Here is a 16833-nt window from a genome sequence, read left to right on the forward strand (position 1 = left end):
CCTGTTGCGCGTTTGATGGAGCTCAGTTCGCGATAGCGAATGTGTTATCGTGATTGGGTGTTGATCATCCCTGGATAAGGGCTGCTCTCGATGATGCCAGACAGGCCAGGCGCGTAAAAGCCGCGCTCCAACCCAAGTAGGTAGCAGTAGCGTAAAGTAGAACTTCTGCCGCGGATTCGCCCGCTCTGTCTTGCCTCACCACCACCACCACCTGCGGACAGCACCACGAACATGTCGAACATGTCCCTCTCAGACTCGGACCTATCGTCGCTTTCGTCGGCGCCTCCGTCCGATGAAGAAACGGGCTCCATGGCCATTGATGAGCCCGTCGGCATCACGAAATACTTCAAGAAGGAGTCCGAATCTCCGCCGCCGAAGCGGGAGCCCTCACCACCCCACGAATATGTGTTGGCGGACAATCCAGATATTGCAGTATGTTCCGGGAACTTCTACGATAATGAAGACTCTTTTAAAGCTCTTTGGACGCGTTTGGCACGTTTCCTGATCATGTTTGCTGACCTGTCGCAATGTGTAGTTCATTGTAATGTTCCGTGCGCGTTTTAACGATGCGTTCCCGCGATCTACACCACACTTTGGACCACAGGACGTTGAAAGAGGCGTCGCGGAATCTCCTCCAGGCGATCATATTGAGAGATTGTTATGTGCATTTCTTGGATTGGTATTGAACCGGAAGAAGGATGTCGAGTATGACTGCCTCCTATGCCCCAGACCCTACACTCTTGGAAGATCCGACGGGGAGCTCCTTTTCGACCACACATGTGTCAATACTGGTTACCATACATTCAAGCTAACTCGCTCAATCAATGCGCAGTCGGAATCACTACCAGCGTCCCTTGGAAGAGGCGATCCAAACTCATGCTTCTCAGTGGCCTAAGGCTTGGCAAGGCAAGAACCCTCTGCACGGGGGTCGTACATTCGCAACCATGTCGCCAGAAGAACGCGTACGTCGCCTAACTCGAACCAAAACTTACCGGGAGCTCGTATACTGACATTGTCTAGTTGGTGTTACTGAAATCCTTGATCCTCTGGTCCCTTGCCTCGTCCGATGCCATCCAAGCCAAAATCAAAGAGTCCTACAAACAGGCACGCCACGAAGACGACCTGAACCAACCACTCTCCGTCCAACCGTGGGGCCGCGACGGCCTCAAGCGCAGATACTGGCTCATTGAAGGATTGGATGATACACACTTCAGACTGTACCGCGAGGGCAACCCAGCCCTCAAGAATGTTACCTGGTGGAGTATCGCGGGAAATATCCCTGAGTTGAAGGCAGTTGCGGATAGACTTGACGGCGAGAAAAGCATCCACTCCAAGAAACTCAGTGAGCGGATAAGGAACTCCATACCCCGCTTTGAGGGCTCAGAAGAGGTAAGCCGTCGCTTTTATTTGTGGTTCTTTTCATCGGTGCTTACTAGTGGCAGAAACGCAAGCGTCGAGATTACCGGATTGCGCGAAAGGCAGCATTCGCTCGGCCAGAGCCTGGCTTCTCCTTATATGAAGGCCGTACACGCGGAAAGAAACTGAAATACACCTACTCCGATGACGAGGACATCTTCTCTGATGGCCTTCCTTCTACACGGCGCTCAACGCGCAACACCTCCGGAATTTCCACACCCCCAGAACCAGCCGGCCCCAGATTCACAGCCAGTGGTAGGCAAATACGGTCTCGCGCAGGCGGCCTTTATGGCGAGACGTTATTGAGTGGACAACGCGAGGACGGCGATGCTGGCGACGAGGGTAGACCCACAAGGGGTCGGACGACGCGAGCAAATGGATATACAGAGTACGACGATGAAGAAATGGAGGAAGGTTCGGAAGGAGGACATTCCAGCGGAAATGAGTGGCAAGGAAACGAAGGCGAGGAAGAAGAGGACAACGAATTCGAGGGCGACGACGAAGAGGAGCTGAGTGGGGATGAAGCAGTGTTGAACGGAGAGCCACCAAGCCTTGTGGTACAACTCAGGTACAATAAGGACAAGGTCCCAAGTAGCCCCAATGGCCCAACAGAGGAACCCTTACAGCAAGACCCGAAGAGCAAGGAGGATGTGGCTAAACCGGTCACGGCGACCGGTGCGGAAAATGCACTGCAAGGGCAACCACCACCCGCAGTGAACGGGGAGAGCTCCCAACCAGACGTGGTCGCAAAGACGCTACCTGATGCTGCGGCGCCCGCAGCCCAAGATGTCACCACAACTGACACTTCTGCCAAAGTCGATGTATCGCAGCCGACTGCGACTGAGACGAAGACCCAAACAGCTTAGAAAGAATGAAACTAGGCAAGACTCATATACTATAACAGACACAGTACCAATGGTCGATTCCCCTGGTCTCGATAGAGCTATCCACCGAAATACAATCTATCTTGTCAGACTTGAGATATAACTCGCTCACATTCTTGTTCAAGGCGTTTTCTGTTCGTGGGTGGAATTTGTCGGGTCAAGCTTTGCGGCAAAAAAAAATGTGCTGTTATTAGAGATGCGACGTGTGTGATATGGAAATCTACCGTGACTGCTATATAGCAGGATGATCATGGGCGTGAATCGATCGGTATCAGAGAGATGAGGGATCATCTAACCCCAAGACATAATCTGTCATACTACTATGGAATACCAGATGGACGGACGGACCTCTTGCTGGGGCTGCTATGCGCTATGTACAGTATCTAAATTGCAAGATTGGGATGAAACACTAGAAGTCTCGTATCCTTTGGGTGTAGATACTAGAGATAGTATGTAGGAAAACTGAAAGCTCCAGGCTATATAAGGGGAAGCTTATAATCAACGAAAACGCCGTACGCTAAACTCCCAAAATGCAGACTTTACTAGACATCCACAGTCACGTCAATACCTTTGACAACCATACATATAAATCACTCAAAAAACACGACCTAGTCAGCACCGGCATTCGAGAACTGGGCCGTGTAGAACTGCAAGAACTCCGCAAATGTCAGTGTCCGTCTCATTGGTATATATAACCGAATACTCCCGCAAATAAAATCAACTGAGATAAGAATATCTCAAGGAACGTGGGTTGAAAGAGAAATAGAGCGACGGGAATGGGCTACGGCATGGATGCACTCACGTCTTCCACCTTCGCAGCAATGCGAGGATCCTTAGCCGACCGCAGGGGAGGCAACTTCCAGTTGTTCACCTCATACCACCATCTCCGGATCTTGCTACCGAGTGTCTGGCCGCTGAGGGACGCGTTGCGGTTCCAGAATCGCCAGCCGGAGAGAGCGAGAGTCCAGACGGTGCCCTGGATAAGAGGGAGGAGGACCTATAGCGCATTTGTGTCAGTCTGCAGCCTCTTTTGCTTGCAGTGGAATACTGCAAGACAGGCAGGTAACCTACCTGGTCTCTGATGGTAATCCAAGCTACTCGGCCCCAGGTATCAGCTCCCCGCAAGCTGGCGAGATAGCTCTGTTCGAAGCGCAGATCGGGCAATGGGGGCAGCTGGTGTCGTCGCGAAACGGGCTTGATCATGCGGTGGGGGGCGACGACATCGGAGGGGATACTGCCTGCTTCGGAGGCGACATCGTCTTCAACGACGGGCTGCTTCTCGGAGGCTGCGGTGGGCGGGTTGACGTCGTGTTCCGCGGACGGCTCCGGGTTGATGGAGGCGGTTTGGATGACTTCGGGGATTTGGAGGGCGGGGTCGGTCATGATGGGTGGTAGATCTGTTTAAGGGGCAGATGGATGTGTGAATGGGAGGATTTCGGACCCGCGGGTTTTGACGCCGGGTGGAATTTAGACTTGTAGATAGTAAGATTGAGCGTATAGCTAAAAGCAAGTAGGGAGGAATGATGGGATAGTCCGGGCACGGAGTAACTTGTTGGTTCCTGCGGCCAATCAGCGGGAGGCAGCCATTACGCCCGCCTTTTTGGATTCTGCATGGCTGCCCCTCCTTGACTTGGTATATCTCTCGCTGCTCTCTCTCTCCCTCTTCTCTCTTCCCTTCTTCTCCCTCTCTATATCCTCCCTTGCCTTTTCTATACTCTCTACCTCTTTTCTCCCCCATTTCATTCCATTCCACCCTCCACAATGGCTGCTGCTCAAGGTTACCCTCTTCTGTGCCTGGAGAACCCCCTCCTCGGTGCGTGAGATTTCCCCTCCGTCTCTTTCTCTCGCTGCTTACTATCCCCGGATCTTACATTGTTCAATGGGCTAACTTCCGGTATTTTGATTGCTTCCTATAGACATCCAGGCTGTCGGGTATGTTACTTCTTCCGAAAACCCTATTTTATAATTTATATATCTTCAAAGTATTCTAACATTGTCACTAGTGATGCCGCCCTTCTGCAGAAGTATGGCCTGAAGGACAACGATGCTATCCTTGCTGAGGACAAGCACATGGGTCTCTACGACGAGCTGTTCGCCAAGAACGATGTCAAGCTGATCGCCGGTGGTGCTGCCCAGAACACTGCCCGTGGTGCCCAGGTACATAAGACTAATCTGAACCCTTCCACCATGGCATGCGGACGATTGTTAACGTGATGCCGAACTAGTACGCTCTTCCCGCCAGCTCCGTCTGCTACATCGGATGTGTCGGCCGTGACAAGTACGCCGAGATCCTGAAGGAGGCTTGCGAGCAGGCCGGTGTCCACACCGAGTACCGTGTCGATGATGCCCAGCCCACCGGCAAGTGCGGTGTCATCATCACCGGCCACAACCGCAGCATGTGCACCCACCTTGCTGCCGCCAACGAGTACAAGATCGAGCACTTGAAGCAGCCTCACATCTGGTCTCTCGTTGAGAAGGCCCAGTTCTACTACGTCGGTGGTTTCCACCTTACTGTCTGTGTTCCTGCCATCCAGGCCCTCGGTGAGGAAGCCGCTGCTAAGAACAAGGTATGGTCAATCCCATAGGATCTTGTTGACAACCTGCTGACCAGGAATCGATTACAGGTCTTCATGCTCAACCTCTCTGCCCCCTTCATTGCCCAGTTCTTCAAGGACCAGCTGGACAGCGTCCTCCCCTACACCGACTACACCTTCTGTAACGAGACCGAGGCTCGTGCTTTCTCTGAGAGCCACAGCTGGGGCACCGACGACGTCGTCGAGATCGCCAAGAAGCTGGCTCAGCTCCCCAAGAAGAACTCCAACCGTCCTCGTACTGCCATCGTGACCCAGGGCACCCTCCCCACTGTCGCTGCCACCGTTAAGCCCAACGGTGAGGTCGAGGTCAAGGAGATCCCCGTCCGTGAGATCCCCAAGGAGAGCATCAACGACACCAACGGTGCCGGGTAAGTAATGGACCTCTTATATGCAAATCAACCGCTGGAATCAAAATCTAACCGCCACACAGTGACGCCTTCTGCGGTGGTTTCTGCGCCGGTATCGTCCAGGGCAAGTCCCTCGAGGACAGCATCGACATGGGCCAGTGGCTCGCTTCCCTCAGCATCCAGGAGCTGGGTGCCTCGTAAGTCCCCAAATCAGCCCCATCCATCCATCAAACACATGTCTGGCAGTGACTGACTCGACCTGTCCGGTATCTAGTTTTCCCTTCCCCAAGCAGGCCTACACCCCCATCAACCGCTCCTAAGCATCCTCCACCAAACACCCACCTTCGGAGGCGTGGAGCCATAGCTGATACCTTTTTCTCTCTCATCTACAAAAAATTTCCTATTTTCCCTTCCTCTTCTCTTCTAAAGATTCAACCTTCTATACCCCTCACGTCCTTGACTTAACGTCTTAGACTATGCTGTTTTCATCAACGGTCTATGTATGCGGATCCTCGCTATCACGCTTTCCCTTTGGGTTTTATTTTCATGATGATGGATAGATATTGCAGAGTTGCAGATGATGACGTTCTCAACAACGATTTAATGAAGAATTTATCTTGGTTGTATATATAATATATACTACGAAATCAGTCGAAACATTTCGATCTATCTTGGGACTTTCTTGGTTTAAAGTGGAAACTAGTGATATCGTATTGGTAGAATACTAACCTATGATGATGACATGAGGCCTGTAAAGGATAGGAGAGTAAAGTCACAATAGTGGCTATGACTAGGAAATGAGGAGTAAGACGAATAATGATAAGATAAATTCGAATTCTTCTTGCAACGCTTGCAGGTGCACAAGTCATCCATGCCGTGGCCTCATATATAGATAGCTAGCTAGTTGCATGCAGCTTGATCATTCTCCCCATCCTCCTCACCCTCATCAGTGCACAAGCGTCAAGACCTTGAGATCATTATCATCATCGTCATCATCGTATCCCAGGCACAGTCAAATCTCATCAACAAGCCCTTTTATTCTGCGATAACCCGCCGGTGACTGTTATAGATGGACGAGCACCATCCAATCCTATGGTATTCGGATCACGCCATTGTCGAGACCTGAGCTGTGGTAATGAGTGACGAAGGGTCTGCATAGCAGTGACCATTCCTCCTCTTATTCCTACCAAGCCTTCCTTTGCCAGCCTGATCCGACTACAAAAGGATTGAGAGTTCGGAGATAGATGGATAGAGTCGGTCACTCAGTCCTTGGGACAAACAGCTAGATAGTCGCATGCTTCCTCAATCCTGCTCATGTCACTGCGAAAGAGGTGCTGAAATATGAGTAGCCATACTGACCCACCCACGGAACTTGGTTGAGTGGTACGGTCTTTGAGATCAGCCTCCGTGGCCGCAGGGAGGAGTCTGCCCGATGGCACCGTATTGCGTGGCGGATCTACGAGTGTTGGTGAACCCGGAACTGGAAAACCCTGCTCCGGAGGGGAAACTGCTGGCGATGAATGCATTATTGGCCCAAGATGCATTACTTAGTCCGCTAGACATGGGCTGGCTGGACACTCCTAAGGAACCAGGTGTGTTTGCAGCAGCGTCTACTAAGCTTTGGTCCCATGAGAATCCAGAAAGGCGGTGGTGCGACGTAGAGTTGGGCGAGGGCATCCAGGAGGAGGGTATGGTACTAGGTCCATTGAGCGGACTGTGCCTCAAGGCTTGATTCATCATGCTCTGCCGGCGCATGCGCTCATTCTCGCTAGCGACCATATCCTGAGATGGTGGATTGTTCCCCAAGGCTTGGTTTATCATGCTCTGCCGGAGCATCCGCTCATTAGCGATCATATCCTGAGATGGTAGATGATGACTGGGGCTGGCAATGTTTCCAGGCAGCATAGAAGCCGGATACTGTTGTCCGAGACCTGGCGGAGTCCGTGGCGAAGACGCATCACCGAGTTCCGGCGATAGAGCTGTGTTCCAGATGCTTGGGATACCAGGAAGGGCAGGCCGGGCGGCGTAAGAGTGGGAAGACGACACTCGGACGAGAGGTGCAGAGCCAGTCACGGGTGGTACGAGTCCAGGGGGAGCAGCAGGGGTCTGCCTGGGAAGGATATCCTCTTGGAAAATTGAATCCATACTCGAATCAAAGAACTGGCTGGATGGTCGCTGTTGATTGCTGCTCCCTGGAAAAGCCAGCTGCTCTGGTATGGCCGGAGCATTCTCGTATGTGTCGGATTCTACTAATCTTTCCACACCTTCAACGATCCGATGCATGCTAGCTGACATCGATGCGGAGGCGGCCTGTGAACCACCAAAGACACTCCTAGTGTCAACGTTGTGGCTAGGATCAGGGGCTGCCCTTTGAATGTCGTCCCGTTCAATACTAGCGGATGAGATCGTATGGTGATGGCCCGATGGACTGGCGAAGAATTGCGAAGGGAGCCCTTCTTCCTGGTAAATAAACGTTTTCTTGTCTTCATCGTCCACCAGGGCAATGGGTATTTTCTAGAGCAGGCAGTAGTTAGCATGGCGATTGAGGATAACAATAAGCACGTAGTATCCGTACATTGCTCACAACGAGATCCAAGCCATCAATAACAAACTCGCGGATTCGGTAAAGCATCTCCATATTGGGGTGATTCCTTTCTACCCCAGGATCGTTCATTCGGGGCTTCTGCTGGCCAGTCGAGCTAAAGTACCTCCGGGAAGTTGCCTCTTTGGCCAACGGCGCAAAACACAAGGTCTCTTCATCCTCTTCCAGCAAATAGTCGATCTCAGGCAGATGCACTACATCGAACGTCGACGCAAGAAGGGTTAAAGTGTTGGCATAGATCTTCCAGAACTCGATGATCTGGACTGCTAGAGGACTGTCTTTTTCCCCTTGGTAGGACACCAAAAGGCTGCTGGCCGTAAGGAGCCAAGAGCTGTAGTTTCGTAGCGCCGGAAGGACACGTCGTGCAACAACAGTAACCTTATCAGGTCCGGTTTGGGCGTCTTTGTTGCTGGGGTCCTCAACCGCAAAGCGTTCGACTTCGGCCAGGAGAATCTGGAGCAATGTGAAGAATGTCTTCACGTTGATCCGTTGGAAGAAGGAACGCGCATTGGATGTGGAATCATCTAGTAATTTGGTTCAATACACGCTTTTATTAAGGAGAAAGTCGAGAAACCTACCGCTCGTATGTGTCCGCGAGAACTCCTCGGCAGCGATGTTGATCAGGCAGAACTTTTGCAATGTACCTTCCAGAGAGCGTTCCTTCAAATCCACAGCAAGTTGATTCAGGACTTCACTTTCAAGCTCGTCGTGTTCAGGGAAATCAATCCCTCTGTAACACTGCGCGTGAAGGTATACAAACCAAGGGGCCAATGACCTGCCGGGAATGCCAGCGTCTTCGGGTCGAATCAACTCTCGTTTGACCCACGCATTCATGACCTTTCTGAATTCAATCTCAAGATTACCCTTGGCCGAAGGATGGGGCTCTTGAGCGGCCAACGCTCTATACAGATGATAAGTGGCCCTTAGATGGTTCCCGTCGGCGAGGGCAATAACCGCCAATTGGTTATGAGGGGCACCGGACGCGGGGTAGATCAATGTGGCCAGGTCGTAGTAACCTATGGCCGGACCCCAATTGCGGTTCTTGCTGACCAGTTCGGTCTCGCGGTAGCGCGAGAGATCTCCGAGACGGATGAGGGTCGAATGGCATGATTGAAGAATGTGCCTTTTGAGGGCTTCGGAAGTTCGGATCGGAGGCTCCGCGGATAGATCTGAGAAAGAAACATGGCTTTGCTCAACGAAAGCCCAGGAATAAACGGGGACGACAATGCTCACTGTCAGAATTGAATTTCCGCGCGACCTTTTCTAGCTCCGGGATGCCTCCAAAGTGGGAGGACAATTGTTGAATGAAGGCTCGATAGAATCGTTGACTTGATTTAATGAACTCAAGGTAGTGTTTCTCGAGCTTCCGCCTTTCTACCGGCTTTTTCTTCTTTCCGCTTTCCTCCCGGAACTATAATCGACATCATATATTAGACATTGGCGGGCAGCGAACGAGCAGGATCTCATGCGACACTCACGCGAGAGAGCAATTTGCGGAACCGGGTGTTGATCTTGAGATGCGCATCCCACAGGCGAGGTTCGACATCGACGGAGCGGGCAGTCTCGAAGTCTTGAAGGATAGCATTCTGACAAGTAGAGCGGAATCTGCGACGGCGAGGAAGGAAGGACAGAGACGGTCAGATGATTCTGCGCGCAAACCCGAAGCACCGCAAGACGGCAGGAGGGGGACAGCAACTACTAACTCCGAAAGGTAATGGGAAATTTCAGCAAACGTGGGCTCTTTCTCGGCAAGGCTCTTGAGGAGCTCCTTTTCGACTTCGAGCGCAGTTCTGTATGATGCGGAATTTGGCATTAGAGACACGGGTCCAAACACGGTTTGAGGGGAACAAGAAGAATGATTGTAAAAGAAGTAGTGACAGTGGGAGAGATCGGAGAAGGGGATTACTAACTGCCACGTATTTTGGAACGCGGACGCCATGCTCAGGACCAAGAGAGATCACACCCGTGTCAGTCTAACGGTGACATTCGCCCGTCAGATGGCTATGGCTGGCTGGGAGTCTGCGGGCGACAGGAACAGTGAACGAGCCATCAGTCAGTAAGACTAGTATATACAAAAAAGAGCGAGGGCGTGGAGGGCGGTCAGGATCCCGGAGTGACAGCCACTGGAAGGAGGAGGATGTGGATGCAGCGATGAGGATGGACCCCGAAGCGCGAAGACGAACAACGGAGGGGTTCGCGGCCGCCGCTCGTTGGAGAGAAAATCCCATATCACGGGAACTTTTCGACGCTCGTCCGAAAATTGGTTGAATGGCTCGGGATGCTTTGCCCGGCCGTCTTTTTTTGTGGCTAGTGAGGGATTCTAATATGTGTGATTGGCTGGATGGATTGTGGCTGGTGATCCGGTTCAGGCACCGAACCGTTTTCTCGAGTCCTCTTTCCTTACAGTACGAGAACGCCAATACCATTTGGCAGATTTGCAAATCATCAAGTTGTGATAGATGCACAACTACTCACTATGCGGTATTTTTGTAGATCCCGGATATACTTCGATATTATGTTACTTTTTCAGCTGAATGGGAACCTGAGGATCCACACTGCAGATACTCATTGCAGAGAATATCCCTATACTATTAGCACTGTATCTACGTATCGCATACTCCAATTATATCCCTACACTTATCATTTTTTTTTCCCATGCATTATTGTCAAAGTAACTACTTACTACCATAGCCATCTACAATTTACAAGTCCTCTGGCAACCTCCATCACAAAGGTACTCAACCTCCCAGTTCCGGACTTTCCATCATCCATTCCTCCACTAATCGCGGAAGCTATGACATCCGCTAAAAAAGTATCCCACCTCCAGTCTAGAACCAATCCAGCCTAGTGGCTCACCAAATATTCGCTGGGCATTCCTCCATATTCCATTTTTATACTATAACAGTAACACTACACTATCAATCACAATCTTGTAAATTTCTACTACACCCTACTTTTAGTACTTCGTAAGCAATCAACATCTCTTCACCCTTCAAACAAACAAGAAAAATTCCCAACTAACCCACCACACATCCAGACAAACCAACCACATTACTACTACCCCAATCTGCACACTTCATTGCAACTGCAGCCCATCCAAACTAAACCAAGCCCTGACCTATCACAATCCCCCAAACACCTCACCATCATCCACCAGCAACCCAGCACCACCACTTCATACAAAAGACAAACCCAGGAAAAAGAAATAAAATGTCCAAACGCTCACGAAGCACATCCCCATCCCTATCGCCTTCACCTTCACCATCACCACAACATTCCTCACCCACCCGTCCCAAAATCCCCTCCTTAGATCCCACAGCCACACCCCCCAACCAAGAAGTCATGCACTGCTCCCTACCGCCCCATCGGGAAACCATCTCGTTTACGTCCTACGAAGACTACGAGGTGCATTACCGTCAGGCACACGTGAATCGGTGTTCGCAGTGTGGGAAGAATTTCCCGACGGAGAGGTTTCTGAATCTTCATATTGAAGAGAATCATGATGCGTTGGTAGCGACGAGGAGGGAGAGGGGGGAGAAGACTGTACGTTATTACCCTTTTCTTTTTCCTCCCCTTCTCTATGTTCGATGTTCTGATGCTAATGGTATAATATGCAAGTATGCATGCTTCGTCGAAGGCTGCGAACGCGTATGCTCTACGCCTCAGAAACGCAGAATGCATTTGATTGATAGGCATGAGTTTCTTAAGGTATAATATATCATTAACCCTCTGTTTCTCCATGTCTACTGAAGACTATGACTAATGTATGTATCCAGACATACAACTTCTACATCGTAAACGACGGTATCGACAAGCAGACCTCTCTACTGAGGACACCGCATGACCATCGTCGGCGGTTATCATCAGCTGCTACGGGTCCTACTTCGCCGAAGGAAGGGCGGTTACGGTATCGTCAGACTTCCATATCCCAGGCTGATTCTGGTGCGAGTGCTCAGAAAGGCTCTTCTCCGTCTATTTTTTCTCGACAAGGTGCTGCTGCTCCTGCTGCTCATGCTCCGGCTGGTGATGAGGGGATGGCGGAGCTGGAGAGGTCCATGTCTGCGTTGCGGTTTGTTCCGGCTAGTGTGGTGAGGAGTCGGGGGAAGCAGAAGTCTTGATGTTCTTTCTTCTTGGGTGGGGTTAAGAGTCTCTGACTTGGATGACTTTGGGTTTGTTTTGGTGAAAAGTAGTGGGCTACGGCTACTAGGGGTGGACTGCTATGTATTCTTGATACCCGTTTCTTGCAACCCGCATCGCTTTTATTAATACCCGGTTCATTCGATTGGAGAGCGGTCTTGTGGCCGGATAGATCAGCCCATGAAAGCTAACGGAAGTAGGGGAGTTCGTGGTCACTCCCTTGTCTTCTGTAGACTTCCAGCAGGTGGAAGGCGAGAATCATGAGCCAACCGAGGTGATGACGATACACAAGAGCCGCTCTCCTCCCCAGAAAAGAGAACAGAAACAGTTTATGTACACGGAAGATACTATGGAAATAAAGATGTCATATCCGTGAAGACATGGGTATACAACAACACCAGCAATACAGAAAAACCAAAGTGTCATTAGCGAATAAGGCGGTTCAGCCATTCATCAAATCACGAAACCGAGACATAAACGAATCACAGATAGTGCTGGCTCCCCAGCGCTGTGAAGAGTGAAATATTGCTTGGAGGTCTGGCGTGGAGTCGAATCACGAGGCGCCAGTCGTACACAGAGCGAGGTGGGCAGTTACATCTGCGTCTCTAGAAAATCGGCATAAGTATCGAGACTCGACCCAACTAGATCCACAATCGCCCAGCTGGTGTTTCCTTTAAAGGTTCGTGCCCAAACACGCACGATAGCAACGCTCAGCTGCTTCGCTTTATAAGGGTTGGCGATAAAGTCCAGGTCGGGTGCCCCAGGGGGATCAACAGCCATGTCGGTTTCATCCATCATACTCTTGATCCACAGAAGAAGCTTTCGCTCGTGCTCTGACAGTCTCTGCTCGGCCTGGGTTATTGGTATTGACAGCAGCCAACGGCTAAGGAGGAAAGCACACTCCAAGCTACACAGCGAGTGCTGGATGCTCCAGAAGAACGAATGGGTTCGGGCCACAAAGTCAATACCTAGGCGGACTGGGATTGAAAGTGCATGGGCCGAATGCAAAAGAGCCATGATCAGACGAGGGCTTCGTGCTACTGGTGGAGATTCACCCAGAGCTCTCGCGATTTGCAGGGGATCTTGCGTGATAAGACGACGACAAGGTCCCAAATCAACATGCAACCGAATATAAGCAAGCCCGAGAAGGGCAGTAGACGTGAATGCTATCGGACCTGCCGGGTTTTGAGGATCAATGCTAGATTCAGGTGTGCGTTTCCACAACGCCTTCCAGGCACTCAGAGAATTGTCCAAAGCGGACAAGTCTTCTTGACGTAAGCTTGTCCCATGCATACTTGGGGCAGAGAGACAGAGCTGACGTGCAAAGAATATTTGCTGGATAATAGCGTGTATCAGGATATAGTTCCCAAGGGGGGATATCGGCGCCGAGGCGCTAGAAGTACTGGACTTGAAGAAAAGTCTGGCAAAAGCCTCCTGGAAGGAGACTTCTGGGCCATGCCTCGTGCGGAGGACACGGCGCCATTGAGCTGCATTTGAAGCCTTCCAGACGTCGTGCGAACAGGGCATGTTCAGCTTCAGCTCGGCGTTAAGAATGAGAGGGGGGATGTTGTACATGATAGAGTGGAGGTTGAAGAAGCAATAAACAATGAATTTGGTCCGCCGGTTACCTTCCCGTCGTATCCAATCTTCCCAGTTGTTCGGGTCGGGGCTAGGAGGTGGCTCGACGAGACCATGTTCTCTCACGAGCCTCGCCAGCGTGCTTTGAAGTGAGAGCATTTCTCGTAACAACTCTGGGTGCCGTTCCCACGAAGCAAACACTGTAAGCAAAAGAAATGTTCGAATCACTTCCATGTGCGCATCCGAATCTTCGGGTGCATATCCAGAAGGATCCGCTGGGTATAGAGTAGGGTGCTGCTGCTGCTGCTGCTGGAACGGACTACTGGTATGGTTTGAGGTCGCGGATGACCCGCGAGAGTTGTGGAATCCAGATGCCGGTGACAGGAAGTTCCAGGTCGGACAAGCCACTTGCTTACTATCTCGGCGGTGGAGACGCTGAAGCAGGATGGCCTTGGCTGCGTGAAATAGCTCTATGCCTCGATTGTTTTCAAATCGATAATGAGACCCCGCAGCAGCCAGCGCAAGAGTGAGCTCGGGTGAGCATTTGGCAACGGAGAGCGTGGGGACATGAATGAAAGGAAGATGCTCGTTTAAGCCGTTGATATAACCAGCAAAAAACCGAGACAGTGCGTGCCTTGAAGGTGGAATGAAATTTTTGGGAAGAATATAGGCGAATTCATCGAGCTTCGACAGGAAGACCTGACGGTCTGCATTTGATATATCCCAGGCGGGGCGAGGTCCTTCATCACCAAACCCGAGACGGTCATCTACATCATGAGGTTCAGGCTGCAAGGACGGTAGTCGTGATCCAAAATTAGAAAACGACGGCTGTTCATCAGCTGCAGTCCGCGGGTCGCTCATGAGCTCGGGACCAAGTCTCCCGATTTCACGGATGGCTGGCTTTGAGTCCATTGGGAGAGTAGTCGGCAGGATCGGGTCTTCAACCGTTGAGAATACGCCAGAGTCCCAGTCGGACGACAGGCCTACGCTCTCCAGGAAGACCGTGAAGTCTTGAACAGGATCCCCTAAGTCAGCAAGATCCAAGATAGAGGGTTCGACGCCATAATTATCGGTTATCGCTCTCTCTGGGACGTGGGTAAGTGGCTGCGAGGTGCCCACGTTCTGTGAAGACTTGCGGAGCGATTCGAGACTTTCCTGCTCACCCTCCAGGGCAACATGACTTGCAGCGTGGGAAAGGAGGTTCAAGTCATATCCCCAAGAAGGGTTGAAGTGAGGCGTTTCCACAATCGGGGGAGGTTGCACCTGCACCTCGGGAGGCGGCGGCGGCACGGGTTGGGTGTGAATAGGGACAGCGTCGGCAAGCTCTAGCATGCGGGACTCATGGTGAGTGGGCTGTATTATGGGAGGTTGGGTCTGGGGGACATCGTGGCTATTCTGAGCACGATGCTCCCGGTTGGCTGCGGTCTCAGTTGGATGGACTAGCCGCTCATGTCGTACGAGCAGATCACTATGAAATTTCCCCCCATATTAGCGCGGGGCGGCTGCGATGCAACGCGGGCAACAACTTACCTCCTCGCAAAAGATTTGGAGCAAATATCACATGAGAAAGGTTTCTCCTTAGTATCTAGATGATACACGTCAGTCTCGCGTGTGTGGGAAGGCCACAAGCAGCCGGGAAAGGCTTCAGGGTTACTCAACGGGTGCGGAGATGGCGCTGGAGGTGTTCCAGGCGCGCAAACGACCGACTGCAATATTCGCAAGACAAGGATTTGCGATGAGCGGGAGTGCTTTTCTTCCTCACTTTTCCCGGGGTGCCTCTGTCGTCCTCCATGGCGAATTGCCCTGGAATTGGACCATGTCCTTAGATGGGATTACAGGCGAGCGGGGAAGAAAAACTGTGGGGTCAACATGAGGGGGTTTTGCGAGTTACGGTCACGTGGTGCCCTCCCGCTGCCTTCCGCCAAAAGGAAAGCCCTACCACTCATTAATTATTCTGTCTACTAACGTGTGGAGGCCAGTCAGTTCTCTCCTCTCCTCTTGTCAATTTAGGTCACTTTCCCCGCGATATGCCCCTGTCAGTCTTCAAATTCCAACATCAGAGAAGGGAAGTGCGGGCGATATTGCTGCATTGTGCGCCGGTTAGGTCTCTACGCAGGATTTCCTGCACATCCCTTGGAAAGTTGACTCCGCCATCCCCACCGGTGCGGAGATGTTTACTTTGGGCATCGATATCACGAACATCTCCTCACAGAGGCCCGCATTTCCATGGGGAGTCCAGTTGGGGTTACAACAACACTCTGAATTTAAATATCAGATGGGAGATAAAGTAGCTGTGCACAACATAACTATGGCCAACATTTCTAGCTACATTATTACTTACTATAGCTATTACATGACTGGGGTACTTTCGGTATCCGACACGCACCCGCTCCTCGGAGATATATATCATGTACAACATTGTGTCCAGCCTGAACTCAATTAGGCCGACCGTCTGCAGTCACGGTGCTTATCTTTGCTCATTCCACAATTTTTTCATCAGCTGCCATATGCTCCCCCACTTTCTCTTCTTTATCTCAGCCAAGGATCAAATCAATGACATCCGTTGCATACTTGTACTACAAAGAGAGAGGTAGTACTAGACATGCGATATTCGGCAATAATACGCTTTATTATATCTTTAGCCAGGGGAATAAGGGGCAGAGTATTCCTCCCCTTAGCAATTATTCTTATCGAAAGCCAATGTTTCAGCTTAAGCGGACGCCAAAGCATACCAGGTAACTCGTAATTCCCTTATGGACTACTACTAATAGTACCTTAGAAGTAGATGGTTGAGGTGAAGCTGTTCCTGCCTGAGCGCCAAGGTATCTGCTCGGTAAACGGATTGAAATGAGCCCCAAAGCTGATTTGTCCCTCCTAGCCCCTTGAGCTATCTTTAACTCATCTCATCTGTCGACCGCTATCCGATTGTGAATAGAGCGGAGCGGTCCTGAGTCGCAGCAGCCGAAATTGGAAATGGACGGGACACAGATGGCCGGATGGTTCAGATGCTGAACCGTCCCACCCCACCGAACCCCCAGAACTTGGTACCGAAATGGGGCCACGATCTATCTACATCGATTTACACACCTTGCTGCATGAAATAAAAGCTCAGGGTCGTGAATGGAGCATGCCAGTAGATATAGGGTACGCCTTTTGAATGAACGAGCTTTGAAGCGCTTGTCGACTCAAGCTAGACTTGCGAGTAGAACAAGTCTACTGACCAGTGGTAATCCTCGTGATGCCCGTACGATAAGTAAGCTGGTAGTCTCCATTAT

General features: G+C 51.1%; 6 protein-coding genes across 6 annotated transcripts; 3 read left to right on the top strand and 3 right to left on the bottom strand.

Annotated features, from left to right (window-relative positions):
- Positions 1 to 211: 211 nt before the first annotated feature.
- Positions 212 to 2282, top strand: BO83DRAFT_360762 (uncharacterized protein; the record flags this gene model as incomplete). Its single annotated transcript, XM_025529420.1, has 5 exons — positions 212 to 432; positions 536 to 705; positions 833 to 962; positions 1021 to 1389; positions 1437 to 2282. Exons 1-5 carry the CDS (start codon positions 232 to 234, stop codon positions 2280 to 2282), a joined length of 1716 nt encoding a protein of 571 aa, XP_025388140.1. The 5' UTR covers positions 212 to 231.
- A 371-nt stretch (positions 2283 to 2653) lies between these two features.
- Positions 2654 to 3801, bottom strand: BO83DRAFT_437361 (DUF1770 domain-containing protein). The gene is made up of 3 exons (XM_025536008.1): positions 3372 to 3801; positions 3103 to 3297; positions 2654 to 2956 (listed from the first exon to the last, which is right to left on the bottom strand). Exons 1-3 carry the CDS (start codon positions 3681 to 3683, stop codon positions 2909 to 2911), a joined length of 555 nt encoding a protein of 184 aa, XP_025388141.1. The 5' UTR covers positions 3684 to 3801; the 3' UTR covers positions 2654 to 2908.
- Positions 3802 to 3956: 155 nt separating this feature from the next.
- Positions 3957 to 5899, top strand: BO83DRAFT_378419 (adenosine kinase). The gene is made up of 7 exons (XM_025531245.1): positions 3957 to 4113; positions 4217 to 4232; positions 4304 to 4457; positions 4526 to 4867; positions 4925 to 5262; positions 5325 to 5438; positions 5516 to 5899. Exons 1-7 carry the CDS (start codon positions 4062 to 4064, stop codon positions 5559 to 5561), a joined length of 1062 nt encoding a protein of 353 aa, XP_025388142.1. The 5' UTR covers positions 3957 to 4061; the 3' UTR covers positions 5562 to 5899.
- Positions 5900 to 6374: 475 nt separating this feature from the next.
- On the bottom strand, positions 6375 to 9946 carry BO83DRAFT_32225 (uncharacterized protein). The gene is made up of 7 exons (XM_025527887.1): positions 9754 to 9946; positions 9547 to 9633; positions 9322 to 9448; positions 9077 to 9254; positions 8422 to 9012; positions 7817 to 8367; positions 6375 to 7755 (listed from the first exon to the last, which is right to left on the bottom strand). Exons 1-7 carry the CDS (start codon positions 9780 to 9782, stop codon positions 6640 to 6642), a joined length of 2679 nt encoding a protein of 892 aa, XP_025388143.1. The 5' UTR covers positions 9783 to 9946; the 3' UTR covers positions 6375 to 6639.
- Positions 9947 to 10837: 891 nt separating this feature from the next.
- On the top strand, positions 10838 to 11961 carry BO83DRAFT_360774 (uncharacterized protein; the record flags this gene model as incomplete). The annotated part of the gene is made up of 4 exons (XM_025529421.1): positions 10838 to 11386; positions 11462 to 11551; positions 11620 to 11791; positions 11834 to 11961. The coding sequence occupies exons 1-4, from the start codon at positions 11054 to 11056 to the stop codon at positions 11959 to 11961; spliced, it is 723 nt and encodes a 240-aa protein (XP_025388144.1). The 5' UTR covers positions 10838 to 11053.
- Positions 11962 to 12340: 379 nt separating this feature from the next.
- Positions 12341 to 15350, bottom strand: BO83DRAFT_445157 (FTFMHR domain-containing protein; the record flags this gene model as incomplete). The annotated part of the gene is made up of 3 exons (XM_025536535.1): positions 12341 to 15026; positions 15089 to 15143; positions 15218 to 15350. 3 exons carry the CDS (start codon positions 15348 to 15350, stop codon positions 12572 to 12574), a joined length of 2643 nt encoding a protein of 880 aa, XP_025388145.1. The 3' UTR covers positions 12341 to 12571.
- Positions 15351 to 16833: the final 1483 nt, after the last annotated feature.

This window comes from Aspergillus eucalypticola (genome assembly GCF_003184535.1).
Source record: "Aspergillus eucalypticola CBS 122712 chromosome Unknown BO83scaffold_12, whole genome shotgun sequence".
Lineage (NCBI taxonomy): Eukaryota > Fungi > Ascomycota > Eurotiomycetes > Eurotiales > Aspergillaceae > Aspergillus > Aspergillus eucalypticola.

Excerpts from the sequence above, each read along its gene's own strand:
- BO83DRAFT_437361 (XM_025536008.1), bottom strand. The coding sequence starts at position 3,683 with ATGACCGACCCCGCCCTCCAAATCCCCGAAGTCATCCAAACCGCCTCC. Across the intron at positions 3,298-3,371 it reads GGATTACCATCAGAGACCAG|GTCCTCCTCCCTCTTATCCA; the intron begins GTAGGTTACCTG and ends AATGCGCTATAG. Across the intron at positions 2,957-3,102 it reads TTGCTGCGAAGGTGGAAGAC|TTCTTGCAGTTCTACACGGC; the intron begins GTGAGTGCATCC and ends ACATTTGCGGAG.
- BO83DRAFT_378419 (XM_025531245.1), top strand. The coding sequence starts at position 4,062 with ATGGCTGCTGCTCAAGGTTACCCTCTTCTGTGCCTGGAGAACCCCCTC. Across the intron at positions 4,458-4,525 it reads ACACTGCCCGTGGTGCCCAG|TACGCTCTTCCCGCCAGCTC; the intron begins GTACATAAGACT and ends ATGCCGAACTAG. Across the intron at positions 5,263-5,324 it reads AACGACACCAACGGTGCCGG|TGACGCCTTCTGCGGTGGTT; the intron begins GTAAGTAATGGA and ends ACCGCCACACAG.
- BO83DRAFT_32225 (XM_025527887.1), bottom strand. The coding sequence starts at position 9,782 with ATGGCGTCCGCGTTCCAAAATACGTGGCA. Across the intron at positions 8,368-8,421 it reads CTCGCGGACACATACGAGCG|ATGATTCCACATCCAATGCG; the intron begins GTAGGTTTCTCG and ends CCAAATTACTAG. Across the intron at positions 7,756-7,816 it reads TGGATCTCGTTGTGAGCAAT|AAAATACCCATTGCCCTGGT; the intron begins GTACGGATACTA and ends TGCCTGCTCTAG.